This window comes from Procambarus clarkii, chromosome 14, assembly GCF_040958095.1.
Source record: "Procambarus clarkii isolate CNS0578487 chromosome 14, FALCON_Pclarkii_2.0, whole genome shotgun sequence".
Classification (NCBI taxonomy): Eukaryota; Metazoa; Arthropoda; class Malacostraca; order Decapoda; family Cambaridae; genus Procambarus; species Procambarus clarkii.
In genome coordinates this window covers 42,431,221-42,449,500 of record NC_091163.1, presented here as the reverse complement: position 1 = coordinate 42,449,500, position 18,280 = coordinate 42,431,221, and the positions used below count along the sequence as shown (strand labels likewise).

Below are 18,280 nucleotides of genomic sequence, written 5' to 3'. Positions count from 1 at the left end.
CTGGTCACACAGCTGGAATAGCCACACAGGGCAAAAATCCAGAACAGGAACTTAAGGCCAGAGACAACTGATCTGACCACCAGCGCATCAGTTCAAGAACTGGAGTGGTGGGCTGCTGGTCCCCCCCCCCCCCTCCCGTACGCTAATGAGCTGGAGTACAAGTTACATGAAGTGTTGCTTCTTGGGTTTCTTTCTAGGGAGAGCTATTTTGATCATTATGGATATAGATTGCAAAAGTTAACCAGACAGTGGTCTGTTTTGATTCGCCTACTTTTCTGGGTCCTTCCCCGGTCGATGGCAATTATGACAGACTTTAAATGTAAAGTGCTCATAGGCCATTGCTCCCTGAGCCTCTCTGAGGGGATCAAGTTCTGACTCGTGATCCCCGGTAGGCATAACGACTCCTGTGACTGATGACCCCAAGCTAATATAGCACATATCAGTTCAGATAGCTAAAGAGAGCCAACGGGGCTACCCACAGAAAACAGCCTATAGGTATCACAAATGAGAGATATGCATAACAGTACTGATTATAATAGCAAACATGAAAGTAATTACACTCTCAACAAAACACTAACCTTGCTATCATCCGTAATAAAGTAGTTTTTCCAAGTCCATTTCTTCCGACCAGAGCATATCTTCGCCCAAAAGCCAGAGAAATTGTTGCATTCTGAATCAGAACCCTGCAAGACAGACAAATGTAAACATGTCAGTGTTGAGAAGATCAAGTCAGCCCCAGAGATTTGCCCGTAGCTTCATGATGTATAACTTTAACAGCGCTGTGCCAGTACAATATGACTATATGGCATACTGCTCTCACAGTTGTATTGTGTACTGCTCTCACAGCTGTATTGTGTACTGCTCTCACAGTTGTATTGTGTACTGCTCTCACAGCTGTACAGTGTACTGCTCTCACAGCTGTACAGTGTACTGCTCTCACAGCTGTACAGTGTACTGCTCTCACAGCTGTATGGTGTACTGCTCTCACAGCTGTACAGTGTACTGCTCTCACAGCTGTACAGTGTACTGCTCTCACAGCTGTACAGTGTACTGCTCTCACAACTGTATGGTGTACTGCTCTCACAGCTGTACAGTGTACTGCTCTCACAGCTGTATGGTGTACTGCTCTCACAGCTGTATGGTGTACTGCTCTCACAGCTGTACAGTGTACTGCTCTCACAACTGTATGGTGTACTGCTCTCACAGCTGTACAGTGTACTGCTCTCACAGCTGTATGGTGTACTGCTCTCACAGCTGTATGGTGTACTGCTCTCACAGCTGTACAGTGTACTGCTCTCACAACTGTATGGTGTACTGCTCTCACAGCTGTACAGTGTACTGCTCTCACAGCTGTACAGTGTACTGCTCTCACAGCTGTACAGTGTACTGCTCTCACAGCTGTATGGTGTACTGCCCATACACCTGTACAGTGTACTGCCCATACACCTGTATGGTGTACTAGTCATACATCTGTATGTCATATTAACTGCCCGAAACACTTTGCGTAATAGTGGCTTTAGGCATTGTATGTACTAGCTCTATCTATAAATCCATCAATGTTTTGTATCTCATCTTGTATGAATGTACTTTGCCTGAATAAATATTTAATTTGATTTGATTTGTATACCAAGCACAAGAGGGAAGACAAACTTGGAGGAGGGGAATCCATGGTGAAGTACAACAGGTCAATAATATATATTCCATTACAAAGAGCTCACACTGAACAGTATTTCTGAGCCTTGAAGAATATTATCCATATTTCAATATCCTCCCTTCCCCCTCACACTTTCCCCAATATATGCCATTTTAAGATACATACTTATCACCAAATGCTACATCAAAGCTTTCTATTCTGATATCTTTTGTGTTGCATCCGCCCTTAGCATCTAACGCTCGATCCTTCTTGCTCACAACCTGAGAAAAGACATTAAAGGACGTTATTACACTTGGCATGAATGACGTGCTCGACTCGGGGGAAACTGTGACACAGCATTCTCTTTGGGGGAACACAAAATAAATGGCAAATGTGCATATCAGTATCGTTTCAACTGACCTGCGCCCATAACGAAAGTTGGTTACTAACCTGGGAAGCGGTGGCCATGTCCAATATAATCCCTGGTTGAGTGTCTTTCTTATCTGTATTTATTCTTTTCTCCTTTTTTTCCTTTAGCTTTGCTTCTGCTTTATCAAGCTTTCTTTGGTCTACTTTCTGAGGAATATACAGTACATCAAGATGTTTATCATAGAGAACATATGGGTATTACGGTTCATGATAGAAAGGTGCGTGACACCTGTACACACTGTATATAGACTAATAAGGGAGAGGAACAAAACAAAACATTATAGCATTTGCAAGTATTATTTTACATTTTAATTCAGAATACAATCAATGGAGGCCTTACTAGTCCATCATCCCTCTCCCTAGACCAGACAGATTTGATAGCTTGCTCCTCCAGCTCCATATTGGCGGCCATCTCTGCCAGCTGCACTGGTGCATCAAGAATTTTACGTTCAATTGTTCCATTGGGAGTTGTGAGCTTTTTCATCATCTCATCACATAGCTTCCTGCACACAATTATAAATCATGAATAAATGTAAAAGGAAAGTAATCAAAGAAAACACATTATTATTTGTATATAGTTTTGATATAGATTGAGGAAAAAGCACTAAGTCAGTATGACTATATGGCACACGGAACAGATACGAGGACAGGATATGATCTGGGGTTGTGGACTTTAATCACTTGGAGCCTCAAGAATCAAACTTTGGCTCTGCAAGAAGTGAGGCTGTCGCCCTACCGACCAGTCCCATTCTCTGTATTAAGAATCAATACGTGATATAATATAATGTCTGGCTACATCATGGCGGTTTTCTTTCCTTTCTTCCTTCTTTGAGGTGAGCTCAAGTATAACATTCCCTAAATATCTTGACAGCATCTAATGTTAGAAAGTTACACCAGGAGGAGTAAATGTTTGGTTTAAACTTTCCACATTACCTATGCCAGATTAAATTTATAACTATCACATCCCTATCACTACTGTACAGTATTATTATTCCTCAATAATGAACAAATGATCATAAGTAAACCTGGGTGCAGTAATAGGTCCCCATATACTGAATGTCATTATATATTTAATGGTAGTGTAGTAATAGGTCCCCATACATATCATTATAACTAATGGAGAAACTTACTACAATGTCGTAGTGCTTGAATGAAGGTGAAGGAAAGACCCAATACATGTATAAATGTATAAAAAAAAAATTTTGGATGTAACCTACAATATATCCTTTCTCAAGGTACTGTACACAGTATTCTGAACAAGATTCTAGGAGTTTGCATTTATAAATCTGGCAGAGTTCCTCACTTGGCATCCATCATTAGATGTCGTTGTGATTATGATCCCCAAGGACGTCAAAATTTATCCAATTTTATATTAACCCTTAAATTGCGCATTGCATCATATGATGCTTTGACCGACTTGCAGTAAATTGCGCATTGCATCATATGATGCTTTGGAGTACTACGCAAGATTTAAACGGCCCGCGGATACACGGGGTTCACCACACCTTCATCAGGGCTCTTGTAAACAGACACCATTTTTTTTTTAAATTGTGGGCCAAATTCCCGGGTGTTAAGGGCCCCAGTATTGAGTGAGCTACCAAGCCTGACGCACGCAGCATGAGCTCACAGCACTGCTGTTCAGCTTGTGACCACAGCATCGCCTAAAAATGCCATAATATACTTGTTCATGCTATTTTGTAGTGATATTATTATTACAGAAGACCCCTGACTGTGATAAAACTGACCAGGGTTCTGATAATAGCAGGATTGTGGTGATATTTAGCGCTGTGCTCCATGGAGGGAGGAGTAATGCTATGGGAGGGGAGGGTAGTGGCATTGTCTTCTGACTGTGTGTGGCCACCTTTTATTGACTGCACTCACCATACCAGCTTAGTGGTTTGCTATGGTAAACACAAATGTAGATACTTATATATAACGTGTGTATAGAGGGTATAAACAGCAATAGGAGAAGGTTAGGAGCCGCCATTTTGGTGAGGGAGGTGGCGTCGTCTGCACGACTTATCATGTTTACTGGTGACCACTATGGACTTTGGGCACCAAACCAGTTTACTTGTACAAGTATGGTGAATAAAACAGGTAGATACTTATATATAATGTGTGTATATAGTATAATAACACCACAAACAGTATTGTTGGAGGAGAAATATTAGTGTGTCTGGCCTTGAAGGCAGCCGCCACCAGCTGACTGTGTGAGTAGCTACGTCTTTGTGCCTTTACTCACCATACAAGCTTAGATGTACAGTTATGGTGAACAAAACATGTAAATACTTATATATAACGTCTGTATATAAAAGCAAAAACAGTATGGTGGGAGGAGAATGGTGGCAACTCAGGTGAGGTGAGGGAGGGAGAGAGTGGCAGCCAGTGGCGGGCTGCCACTGGCTGCCATTGCCACTGCCACTCAACATACCAACTTAGTGGTTCGTTATGGTGAGCAGGAATGTAGATACAGTCCTTATATATAACATCTGTATATAGTGAATAAAAGCAAAAACAGTATGGTGGGAGGAGAATGTGGGCGAGTGAGGTGTTGAGGGAGTGGGTGTGTGGCGGTCACTCCTCGTTACTTTTTGACTCATAATAGCAACTTAGTGGTTCGTTATGGTGAACAAAACATGCAGATACTTATGTATAACCTGTGTATATAGTGTAATAACCGACAAAGTATTTGTTCACTGTTTGATGAACATAATTGAATCAACAATATGCACACCATATTTTTGAGTACAGCGATGATTCACTCATTTTATTATATAAATATATCACACTACACACTAATAAATAATATTACATGTATAGCAAAAATACTACGAAAAATCAATCAGAGACATTGAAATAATTAGGTAATTATCTCTTTGTGGCAACTCCGGCCTGACAGCTGGCAAACAACAGACCGCCTGGGACGCACGCTGAGTCAGCGCCTGTTTTTTGCCAGACTTTCCCGCCCTATAGTGGGCAATATATGCCACTTACGATTTTTTTATTATTTTTCCCATGATCAGTGAACACAAATTAACAGGTTAGGAAGAAAAAATTTTTTTTTTTTTTATATGCGCCTGTGAGTGTCAAATGGTATATAGCCATGCACCATTTAAGGGTTAAAGCCAAAGATAGTAAAAAAAAATCTTTCAGTAACAGCAGCAGCACTGTAGAATCATGCATGGGAAGAACTCATGGAGGGTGAGTGGGTGGCAGGCAGAGAGTGGGTGGACAGCAGTGGGAGGATAGGTGGCAGACTGACAAGTAGTATTGCGGGTGGCAAAGTAGGTGAATGGCTGGGCAGTGGCGATTGGGCAGGTGTCAGGGTGTGCGGATAGACAGTAGAGCAAGATGGTTGACAGGGTGGGCATAGTGGGTGGACAGAAAGGCATTTGAGAGTGCAGGCAGCAGAACACGTGGGTGGCAAAGTGGTCGGGCTGGTGGCATGGCAGATCCCTCCCAGCAAGCATTAGAGTGGAGCACACTCCACTCTAATGCTTGCTGGGAGGGTATTGAACAGCTGTAAACCTCTGATGTTTAGACAGTGTTCTCTGATGGTGCCTATGGCACCCCTGCTCTTCACTGGTTCTATTCTGCATTTTCTTCTGTATATTTTGCTGCAGTATGTTGTTATTCTACTGTGCAAATTTGGACCTGGCCCTCCAGTACTTTCCATGTATGTATTACTTGATACAGCTCTCATCTCCTTTCCAAAGAGTACATTTTGAGAACTTTGAGATGGTCTCAATAATTTAGGTGTTTTATCGTGTATATATCTGCCGTATAGGTTCTTTGTTTTCCCTCTATTTTTCTCATGTAAGTGGACACAGAATGTTTCTCTAGTACAGTCAGTTACCATATATGTCCGGCATACAATGTGCACCTCAATTGAAAGGATGTTTTGTGGAAAACTAGTGTGTTTCACCATACAATTACCGAAAGTGATTTAAAGGGGTTTTATAGGGGGGAAAACATACAATTTTGTGCATGTACATACAATATATATTTGATTGGGTACATGGGCGTAACAATGGGATATTAATAGGGCATTAAGAGTATCAACACAAAACAGAACACGAAACAATAGGTATAAAGTGGATAAGATTGAACTCTAAACTTATCCAATTTGTTCAATTGGATAAGTTTAGATTTAGAAAAGAACTGGGTAAATACTGTACTGGTTTGATAACAGAGGTCATAATTTTGTGAAACCAATTACCGCGTAACATAACAGAAGTAGGATCCCTTGATTGTTTCAAGCGTAGGAATTGACATATATATGAATGAGATTGGATGGTTATCAATAGGAGCTGCTTCGTATGGGGCAATAGGCTTTCTGCAGTTACCTTCATTATTATGTTCATACATTCTTAAATGGAGCAAAAATTCTATCCGCAGGAAAATATGGCAACTCACTTAACTTGCTTGGATGCTTGTAGTCGTGGGCTCCAGAACTAACTCACACCTACACATTATACAGCTATAAAATCCCAGAGTGCGAACACAAATTTGGTGCTTGTATGACAGCAGAAATGAAGCATATCTGCTCATTATATCCCCCTCCCTGCCATTCATAGGGCACACGCCACTCTCTGCCTGCCCCCCAGGGCACACTACTCTCTGCCTGCCCTCCAGGACACACTCTGCCTGCCACCCAGGGCACACACTGCCTTCCCCCAGGGGCACACACTCTGCCTTCCCCCAGGGCACACACTCTGCCTGCCCCCAGGGCACACACTGCCTTTCCCCAGGGGCACACACTGCCTTCCCCCAGGGCACACACTGCCTGCCACCCAGGGCATACACTGCCTGCCACCCAGGGCACACACTGCCTTCCCCCAGGGCACACTACCTTCCCCCAGGGCACACACTCTGCCTGCCCCCCAGGGAACACACTCTGCCTGCTCCCCAGGGCACACACTCTACCTTCCCCCAGGGCACACACTGCCTGCCCCCCATGGCAAACTCTCTGCCTGCCCACAGGGCACACTCTGCATGCCCCCCAGGGTACACTCTGTGCATGCCACCCAGGGCACACTCTGTGCCTGCCCCCAGAGCACACACTCTGCCTGCCCCCCAGGGCACACTCTCTGCCTGCCCCCCAGGGCACACACTTTGCCTGCCTCCCAGGACACTCTGCATGCCCCCCAGGGCACACTCTGCATGCCCCCCAGGGCACACACTCTGCCTGCCCCCCAGGGCACACACTTTGCCTGCCCCCCAGGGCACACACTTTGCCTGCCCCCCAGGGCACACACTTTGCCTGCCCCCCAGGACACACTCTCTGCCTGCCCCCAGGGCACACTCTGCCTGCCCCCCAGGGCACACTCTCTGCATGCCCCCCAGGACACACACTCTGCATGCCCCCCAGGGCACACTCTCTGCATGCCCCCCCAGGACACACACACTGCATGCCCCCCAGGGCACACTCTGCCTACCCCCCAGGGCACACACTCTGCCTGCCCCCCAGGACACACCTCTGCCTGCCCTCCAGGGCACACTCTCTACCTGCCCCCCAGGGTGCACACTGCCTGCCCCCAGGAAAAACTCTCTGCCTGCCCCCCAGGGCACACTCTGCCTGCCCCCCAGGACACATTCTGTGCATGCCCCCCAGGACACACTCTCTGCCTACCCCCCAGGACACACTCTGCCTGCCCCCCAGGACACACTCTGCCTGCCCCCCAGGGCACACACTGCCTGACCCCCAGGGCACACTCTGCATGCCCAACCAGGACACACTCTGCATGCCCCCCAGGACACACTCTGCCTGCCCCCCAGGGCACACTCTCTGCATGCCCCCCAGGACACACTCTATGCCTGCCCCCCAAGGGCACATTATGCATGCCCCCCCCCCCAGGACACACTGCCTGCCCCCCAGGACACACTACCTACCCCCCAGGGCACACTCTCTGCATGCCCCCCCCAGGACACACACTGCCTGCCCCCCCAGGGCACACTCAGCCTGCCCCCCAGGGCACACTCTGCCTACCCCCCAGGGCACTCTCTGCCTGCCCCCCAGGGCACACACTGCCTGCCCCCCCCCCGGGCACACTCTGCCTGCCCCCCAGGGCACACACTGCCTGCACCCCAGGGCACACACTGCCTGCACCCCAGGGCACACACTGCCTGCACCCCAGGGCACACACTACCTGCACCCCAGGGCACACACTGCCTGCACCCCAGGGCACACACTGCCTGCCCCCCAGGGCACACACTGCCTGCCCCCCGGGCACTCTCTGCCTGCCCCCCAGGGCGCAATCTCTGCCTGCCCCCCAAGGAACACACTGCCTGCCCCCCAGGGCACACTCTCTGCCTGCCCCCCAGGGCACACTATCTGCCTGCCCCCCAAGGCACACTATCTGCCTGCCCCCCAAGGCACACTCTGCCTGCCCCACAGGGCACACTCTCTGCCTGCCCCCCAGGGCACACTCTCTGCCTGCCCCTCCCAGGGCACACACTCAGCCTGCCCCTCCCAGGGCACACACTCAGCCGGCCCCCCAGGGCACACTCTCTGCATGCCCCCCAGGGCACACTCAGCCTGCCCCCAAGGGCACAGTCTGCCTGCCCCCCAGGGCACACTCTGCATGCCCCCCCTGACACACACTGCCTGCCCCCCCAGGGCACACACTCAGCCTGCCTCCCCAGGGCACACACTCAGCCTGCCCCCCCAGGGCACACACTCAGCCTGCCCCCCCAGGGCACACACTCAGCCTGCCCCCCAGGGCACACACTCAGCCTGCCCCTCCCAGGGCACACACTCAGCCTGCCCCTCCCAGGGCACACACTCAGCCTGCCCCTCCCAGGGCACACACTCAGCCTGCCCCTCCCAGGGCACACACTCAGCCTGCCCCTCCCAGGGCACACACTCAGCCTGCCCCTCCCAGGGCACACACTCAGCCTGCCCCTCCCAGGGCACACACTCAGCCTGCCCCTCCCAGGGCACACACTCAGCCGGCCCCCCAGGGCACACTGCCTGCCCCCCCAGGACACACTCTGCCTGCCCCCCAGAACAAACTCTGCCTGCCCCCAGGGCACACTGCCTGCCCCCAGGGCACACTCTGCCTGCCCCCAAGGCATACACTGCCTGCCCCCCCGGGCCCACACTGCCTGCCCCCAGGGCACACACTGCCTGCCCCCAGGGCACACTCTGCCTGCCCCCAGGGCACACTCTGCCTGCCCCCCCCAGGCACACTGCCTGCCCCCCAGGGCACTCTCTGCCTGCCCCCCAGGGCACTCTCTGCCTGCCCCCAGGGCACACTCTCTACCAGCCCCCCAGGGCACACTGCCTGGTCCCCTGGGGCACACTGCCTGCCCCCCAGGGCACACTCTCTGCCTGGCCCCCAGGGCACACTCTGCCTGCCCCCCTGGGCACACTCTGCCTGCCCCCCCCGGGCACACTCTGCTTGCCCCCCAGGGCACACTCTTCCTGCCCCTCAGGGCACACTCTTTGCCTGGCCCCCCAGGGCACACTCTGCCTGGCCCCCCAGGGCACACTCTGCCTGGCCCCCAGGGCACACTTTGCCTGCCCCCACAGGGCACTCTGCCTGCCCCCCCAGGGCATACACTCTGCCTGCCCCCCAGGGCACACACACTCTGCCTGCCCCCCCAGGGCACACACTCTGCCTGCCAGCCCCCCCCCGCCCCTCCAGGGCACCCTCTCTGCCTGCCCCCAGGGCACACACTCTGCCTGGCCCCCAAGGGCACTCTCTCTGCCTGGCCCCCAAGGGCACTCTCTCTGCCTGGCCCCCAGGGCACACTCTCTGCCTGGCCCCCAGGGCACACACACTGCCTGCCTCCCAGGGCATACACTCTGCCTGGCCCCCCAGGGCACACACACTGCCTGCCCCCCAGGGCACACACACTGCCTGGCCCCCCAGGGCACACACTCTGCCTGGCTCCCCAGGGCACACTCTACCTGCCCCCAGGGCACACTCTACCTGCCCCACAGGGCACACTCTCTACCTGCCCCCCAGGGCACACTCTCTGCCTGCCCCCCAGGGCGCACTCTCTGCCTGCCCCCCAGGGCACACACTGCCTGCCCCCCAGGGCACACTCTCTGCCTGGCCCCCCAGGGCACACTCTGCCTGCCCCCCAGGGCACATTGCCTGCCCCTCAGGACATATTCTTCCTGCCCCCCAGGGCACACTCTCTGCCTGCCCCCCAGGGCACACTCTGCCTGCCCCCCAGGGCACACACTTTGCCTGACCCCCAGGGCACACTCTGCATGCCCAACCAGGACACACTCTGCATGCCCCCCAGGACACACTCTGCCTGCCCCCCAGGGCACACTCTCTGCATGCCCCCAGGACACACTCTATGCCTGCCCCCCAAGGGCACATTATGCATGCCCCCCCAGGACACACTGCCTGCCCCCAGGACACACTGCCTGCCCCCCAGGGCACACACTGCATGCCCCCCAGGACACACACTGCCTGCCCCCCCAGGGCACACTCTCAGCCTGCCCCCCAGGGCACACTGCCTGCCCCCAGGGCACACAATGCCTGCCCCCCCGGGCACACTCTGCCTGCCACCCAGGGCACACTCTGCCTGCCCCCCAGGGCACACACTGCCTGCACCCCAGGGCACACACTGCCAGCACCCCAGGGCACACACTGCCTGCCCCCCAGGGCACACACTGCCTGCCCCCCGGGCACTCTGCCTGCCCCCCAAGGCACACCTGCCTGCCCCCCAGGGCACACTCTCTGCCTGCCCCCCAGGGCACACTATCTGCCTGCCCCCCAAGGCACACTCTCTGCCTGCCCCCCAGGGCACACTCTCTGCCTGCCCCTTCCAGGGCACACACTCAGCCTGCCCCTCCCAGGGCACACACTCAGCCAGCCCCCCAGGGCACACTCTCTGCATGCCCCCCAGGACACACTGCCTGCCCCCAAGGGCACACTGCCTGCCCCCCAGGGCACACTCTCTGCATGCCCCCCAGGGCACACACTCAGCCTGCCCCCAAAGCATACACTGCCCGCCCCCCCGGGCCCACACTGCCTGCCCCCGGGCACACACTGCCTGCCCCAGGGCACACTCTGCCTGCCCCCCAGGGCACACTGCCTGCCCCCCAGGGCACTCTCTGCCTGCCCCCCAGGGCACTCTCTCTGCCTGCCCCCAGGGCACTCTCTCTACCAGCCCCCCAGGGCACACTCTGCCTGGCCCCCTGGGGCACACTCTGCCTGCCCCCCAGGGCACACTCTCTGCCTGGCCCCCCAGGGCACACTCTCTGCCTGGCCCCCCAGGGCACACTCTCTGCCTGGCCCCCCAGGGCACACTCTGCCTGCCCCCTGGGCACACTCTCTGCTTGCCCCCCAGGGCACACTCTTCCTGCCCCTCAGGGTACACTCTCTGCCTGGCTCCCCAGGGCACACTGCCTGCCCCCCAGGGCACACTCTCTGCCTGGCCCACCAGGGCACACTCTGCCTGGCCCCCCCAGGGCACACTTTGCCTGCCCCCACAGGGCACTCTCTGCCTGCCCCCACAGGGCACTCTCTGCCTGCCCCCCCCAGGGCACACACTCTGCCTGTCCCCCCAGGGCACACTCTGCCTGCCCCCCCAGGGCACACACTGCCTGCCAGCCCCCCCCGCCCCTTCAGGGCACACTCTGCCTGCCCCCAGGGCACACACTCTGCCTGGCCCCCTAGGGCAAACACACTGCCTGCCCCCCAGGGCACACTCTCTGCCTGGCCCCCCAGGGCACACTCTCTGCCTGGCCCCCAGGGCACACACACTGCCTGCCCCCTAGGGCATACACTCTGCCTGGCCCCCCAGGGCACACACACTGCCTGCCCCCCAGGGCACACACACCCTGCCTGCCCCCCAGGGCACACTCTGCCTGGCCCCCCAGGGCACACACTCTGCCTGGCCCCCCAGGGCACACACTCTGCCTGGCCCCCCAGGGCACACTCTACCTGCCCCCAGGGCACTCTCTACCTGCCCCCCAGGGCACACTCTCTACCTGCCCCCCAGGGCACACTCTCTACCTGCCCCCCAGGGCACACTCTCTACCTGCCCCCCAGGGCACACTCTGCCTGCCCCCCAGGGCACACTCTCTGCCTGGCCCCCCAAGGCACACTCTGCCTGCCCCCCAGGGCACACTGACTGCCCCTCAGGACACATTCTTCCTGCCCCCCAGGGCATACTCTCTGCCTGCCCCCCAGGGCACACTCTCTGCCTGCCCCCCAGGGCACACTCTCTGCCTGCCCCCCAGGGCACACACTCTGCCTGCCCCCCAGGGCGCACACTCTGCCTGCCCCCCCGGGGCACACACTCTGCCTGCCCCCCCGGGGCACACACTCTGCCTGGCCCCCAGGGCACACTCTGCCTGCCCCCCAGGGCACATTTTGCCTGCCCTCCAGGGCACACTTTGCCTGCCCCCCAAGGCACACTCTCTGCCTGGCCCCCCAGGGCACCCTCTGCCTGCCCCCCCAGGGCACACTCTGCCTGGCCCCCAAGGCACACTCTCTGCCTGGCCCCCCAGGGCACCCTCTGCCTGCCCCCCCAGGGCACACTCTGCCTGCCCCCCAAGGGCACACTCTCTGCCTGTCCCCCCAGGGCACACTCTGCCTGCCCCCCAGGGCACACTCTCTGCCTGTCCCCCCAGGGCACACACTGCCTGCCCCCCAGGGCACACTTTGCCTGCCTCCCAGGGCACACTCTGCCTGCCACCCCCCCAGGGCACACTCTCTGCCTGCCACCCCCCCCCCCAGGGCACACTCTCTGCCTGCCCCCCCAGGGCACACTCTGCCTGCCCCCCCAGGGCACACTCTCTACCTGCCCCCCAGGGCACACTCTGCCAGCCCCCCCCCCCCCCCGGGGCACACACACTACCTGCCCCCCCAGAGACTGGTCTCCACCTCGGGGCACATCCTCCAGCTGGATGGCCCAGCAAATGTATTATTGTGTTATTTATGGGGTCAAATACATGATAACTGGCAAGATTAACTTAAGAAATGATAGACTGTGTTGTGTTAAATTCTGCTTTGTTATGACAACACACACCCCAATAATAAACAAAATTTGAATACTGTACCTTATTTCGGCTTCCTTGTCGACACCGACAGCATCTGCTAAGAGACTGCCAATTGCTTCATAAACATCATCACCAGTTTCAAAATCCTCTGTACTTGTAAGAACACCTGCAATTAAAATAATGCATTATACACTAATATTAATAGGTGTTATTAACAATATTTTCTATGTAATATAAATAAACCCATGAGCATGAACAACAGAACCCATGAGCATGAGCAACAGAACCCATGAGCATGAGCAACAGAACCCATGAGCACCACACCAGAAATAAATATCTCTTTGATATTCCCAGTCAGACTAAATATGTGCAAACACGCCATGCAAATAAAAGGACCCAGTCTTTGGAACTCACTCTCTGATGAATTAACAAACTGTCCAACCCATACCCTGTTCAAAAGTAATATAAGGAGGTGGTACCTTCGTTTACAATTTTAATCTGTTACAAGAGACGCGTCGTACACTAAAAAATCGTAAACTGAAACGATTTTTCCCATAACAAATAATGTCTATTGAATTAATTCGTTACGCACACACTCAAAAATATTAACTTAAAAATACATTTTATACAGAATACTACTCATATTTTTTTAATATACAGGTTCTTACATTGTAAAAGGTAAATGTAAAAGTCCTTACATTTATTGAGGACTCTTGTTGGCGTATGGAAGTCGGTGAGGAGGAGAGGGGGATGAGAGGTGTTAGTGTTTGGAAGGGGAGTTCCCTTCCATTGTAACATCAGGCTGTAATGACGTTTCTGGGGATACACTCTCTCTTTTACATTTGCAGGCATACCACTAGGACCTGCTTGTGGCTCACTGTTTGTTTTTCTCAATAAAAACCTATTTAGCAACACTTGTTTTTCCCTACATTGGACGTAGGGAACTAAGATCTTCATGCACCATCCTTGCTTTTTCACAAATGATAGACTCTGAAACACTATCACCTGCTAACTGCTTGTCATTTATCCAAATTAATAATAACTTTTCTACATCCTCAAGTGTTTGTGTTCTTTGTTTCATGATTGTTGTTAAGCCTTTTGCCACTTTAGCACTCATAATGTCCTTTTTCTTAGCAATTACTGTGGATATTGTTGACACGGATTTGTTGTACTGCCTAGCTCGTTCAACAACCCTCATACCATTTTCATGTTTACGAATATTCTCTTGTTTTTCCTCTATGATCATCCTCACAATTATTTTCTTAGATTGAACTTTACCACTGACTTTCTTGGGACCCATGGCATGATATATAATAAGAACTTTTAAGTTAAAAACAAAAAAGCAGGCAAACAATGAAATCCTTCACAAAGAATTCAAGCGCGGCCTCGGTCGTCACTATGCGGGATAGACTTGTAAACTAAGTGAGAGAGAGCATCGCCCTGCGAGGCACTCGTGGGGCAAAGGTCATCTTATATTGTAGTTATTTGTTGATATAAAAACCTTGCTACAATGTACTCTTTCATCTTACCTGATATATTAGATTATGAACCTGCCTGAAACATTATACATGTTAGTGACTTTGCATGAATGTAAAAATACCAATCTTATGTAATCTCACCAACCCAATGTACCCTCTTGCAAATAAATTACTGGTATTATTACAGTATTATTATTGTTATTACAGCGGAATGGTCTAAGAAATCTAAGAGTCTAAGATCGCGGTCTAAGAGACCCAGCAAGCGAGAAGGGGTATTCAATCAATCCAATTTCAACAAGAGGATCGACTGGGAGAAAATAAATGTAGACCTTGCAAACATTCAATGGGAGACAGCCTTAAGCGACAAAACTCCCACTCAGGGAATAGCTCAACTGACAGCTGAAGCTTACAAGGTCTGCTTGAAGCACGTGCCTGTGAGAAGGGTCAGAAAGAGGACCACTCTAGAAAGAGAACGCAGGAGACTGTACAGGAGAAGGAAAAAAATAATGGAAATGCTTAGGCAGACACGACTATCACAAGAAAGGAAAATAAACCTGAACAGGGAGATCAAAGAAATAGAACAAACGTTGAAGCGATCATACGAGTCTGAGGAAATGGAATTGGAACAGAAAGCTATACAAAAGATAAAGAAAAATCTGAATTTTTTTTTCACATATGCAAAATCAAAGTCAAAAACTTCCACCAGTATTGGACCTTTAATTACAACTGAAGGTACATACACAGAGGACAACAAAGAAATTAGTGAAATTTCTAAGAAGCCAGTATGAGGTTATGTTTAGCACACCAATAAACATGAAAGTTGATGATCCAGACAGCTTCTTTATGAATGACATTCTAGCTGCAGATAATATAACGGATATTAATACGAACTTGGAAGACTTTGAAAGAGAAATTGACATTATGCCCATGCACTCAGCTACTGAGCCGGAGTCGTGGAATTCAATATTCATTAAGAAATGTAAAGTACTGTACCAGTAGTGTGAGCACTCAGCATAATATGGAGAAAGAGCCTGGATACAGGGGAGATACCGGCTACACTTAAATCAGCAGATATAGCTCCGCTGCACAAGGGGGGTAGTAAAGCCTTAGCAAAAAACTATAAACCAGTTGCACTAACATCTCACACAATAAAAGTTTTTGAAAGAATAATTAGGAATCAAATTTCTAGTTTTATGGAAAATAATGAACTACACAACCCAGGACAACATGGATTTAGAGCGGAAAGATCCTGTCTGTCACAGTTACTCAACCACTATGACAAAATCACAGCTCTAGAAAAAAAAGCAAAATCCAGATGTTTGCAAAGGCATTCGACAAATGTGACCATGGAGTGATAGCACACAAAATGAAGTCAATGGGAATAACTGGTAAAGTAGGACGCTGGATACACATTTTCCTGTCGAACAGAACACAAAGAGTAACAGTCAGTCAAATAAAATCGAGCCCAAGCGCAGTTAAAAGCTCTGTACCTCAAAGGTAGTCATTGCACCACTGCTTTCTTTATTCTCATATGAGATACAGACAAAAATACAAGTCACAGCTTTGTGTCATCCTTTGCAGATGACACAAAAATCAGCATGAAAATTACCTCTGCGGAAGACATTGAAAAACTACAAGCAGATATCAACAAAGTTTTCGATTGGGCAGCAGAAAATAACATGATGTTTAACAGTGATTAATTCCAGGATGATGAGAAAAATACAATGTTGGAAGTGGCTAGGGAATGCCGTCAGGTGAGGAAGGAGGCGCTGGACAGATACTGGCAAGACTTTGCTCAGTCCATTGGTAATACTAAGAACCTTAAAGACATATGGAGAGCTGTAAATAAAATCAGGGGTTGTAAGCCCAAATTCATTGCTCACTCAGCTCCAGGGAAGGTTGCTAATGAGTTAGTAGATAAATGGGCTGCTGGTATGGAGTCCTTACTTGCAGACACGAGAGTCATCATTGAGTCATATATTAGAAATGGAGTAACTTTTGTGCTTTAAATACAATATCTGTAACATGCACTGAGATAACTCACAATGAGCTACTGGATGCTATAAAAAGTGGCAGCTCTACTATTCCGGGGAAAGATGGAGTAACGTATGACATTCTTAATTATTTAGCCGGTATGAAACCTAGTCCCTTACTTGATTTGTTTAATATGAGTTATAGGGAGAGAAAGTTACCAAGAAAATGGAAGGTGGCTGTCATCATTCCTATACCTAAGTCAAACAGAAGCTACAGACCTGTCTCCTTAATATCTTGCTTTTGTAAAATGATGGAAAGGATTTTGTTAAATAGGCTACTCTACCTTGTAGGTGATAACATATCCAATAATCTCTTTGGGTTTATCAAAGGCAAAAGTACTGCGGACTGTCTCTTAAAGTGTTTGTCTAATGTGGATGACAATTGTAGAGTTTTTGTTGATCTACAAGGAGCATTTGATAAAGCCAATGGGGAAGTAATCTTGTAGAAATTAGCCAATCTGGGAATAACAGGGAGATTGCTACATTGGATAAGGGATTATCTACAAGGGAGAAAAGGTCAGGTGTATTACCAGGGATACATGTCTGAGGAACGGAGGTTTCAGTTAGGTACCCCCCCCCCCCAGGGGAAGTTTTAAGTCCCACCTTATTCAAGGTATTAATGAACAGATTAGCATCAGAGATGTATCCTCCAGGGGTCACGACGATCATATATGCTGATGACATTCTTATACAAGGCACTTCTGGGAACAAAATTCAAACTGCTCGTAACATACTTGGTACAACCTGTTACGAGTTAGGCTTAGTTATAAATGCAGACAAAACCAAATATGAGTATAGGAAATGAAGAAATATAACACTTACTCTAAATGGTGTGGAACTGAGCCGTGTTCAGAAGTACAAGTATCTGGGCATGTATGTTGGATACACATGTGAGAGTAAAAATGCTGAAAAAAATCATATCAGCACCTTATGTAAAGCCCGTCTGCATCCTCTAAAAGCACTGGCTTTTTCTGGTAAAGATGTTGGGGTACCTATCTTGCGGATGTTATACATAAGCACTGTTCGGTCCCTGGCAGACTATGCAGCACCCGTTTTGTCTTACACAGGCCAAGGCAGAATTAAAAAAATAGAGCTGATACAGAACAAGGGTATGAGGATTATTCTTGGATGTTAAAGAAATGCAATGATTGAAATAATGAGAATGGAATTAAATTTACAGTGTAATTACCTAAGTGTAATTACCTAAGTGTAGTTACAGGATGAGAGCTACGCTCGTGGTGTCCCGTCTTCCCAGCACTCTTTGTCATATAACGCTTTGAAACTACTGACGGTCTTGGCCTCCACCACCTTCTCACTTAACTTGTTCCAACTGTCTACCACTCTATTTGCGAAGGTGAATTTTCTTATATTTCTTCGGCATCTGTGTTTAGCTAGTTTAAATCTATGGCCTCTTGTTCTTGAAGTTCCAGGTCTCAGGAAGTCTTCCCTGTCGATTTTATCAATTCCTGTTACTATTTTGTACGTAGTGATCATATCACCTCTTTTTCTTCTGTCTTCTAGTTTTGGCATATTTAATGCTTCTAACCTCTCCTCGTAGCTCTTGCCCTTCAGTTCTGGGAGCCACTTAGTAGCATGTCTTTGCACCTTTTCCAGTTTGTTGATGTGCTTCTTAAGATATGGGCACCACACAACAGCTGCATATTCTAGCTTTGGCCTAACAAAAGTCATGAACAACTTCTTTAGTATATCGCCATCCATGTATTTAAATGCAATT

At 50.4% G+C, this 18,280-nt stretch overlaps 1 protein-coding gene across 1 annotated transcript in view; it reads right to left on the bottom strand.

Moving 5' to 3' along the window:
- LOC123770936 (ATP-binding cassette sub-family F member 3) overlaps positions 1–18,280 on the bottom strand; it is a 134,284-nt gene that overhangs the window by 65,006 nt on the left and 50,998 nt on the right. The window contains exons 2-6 of the mRNA XM_045763114.2: positions 13,095–13,200; positions 2,403–2,565; positions 2,084–2,209; positions 1,820–1,914; positions 579–683 (exon numbers count right to left, since the gene is read on the bottom strand). Of these exons, the coding sequence (XP_045619070.1) occupies positions 579–683; positions 1,820–1,914; positions 2,084–2,209; positions 2,403–2,565; positions 13,095–13,200 (595 nt within the window). The remainder of the gene's footprint in view (positions 1–578; positions 684–1,819; positions 1,915–2,083; positions 2,210–2,402; positions 2,566–13,094; positions 13,201–18,280) is intronic.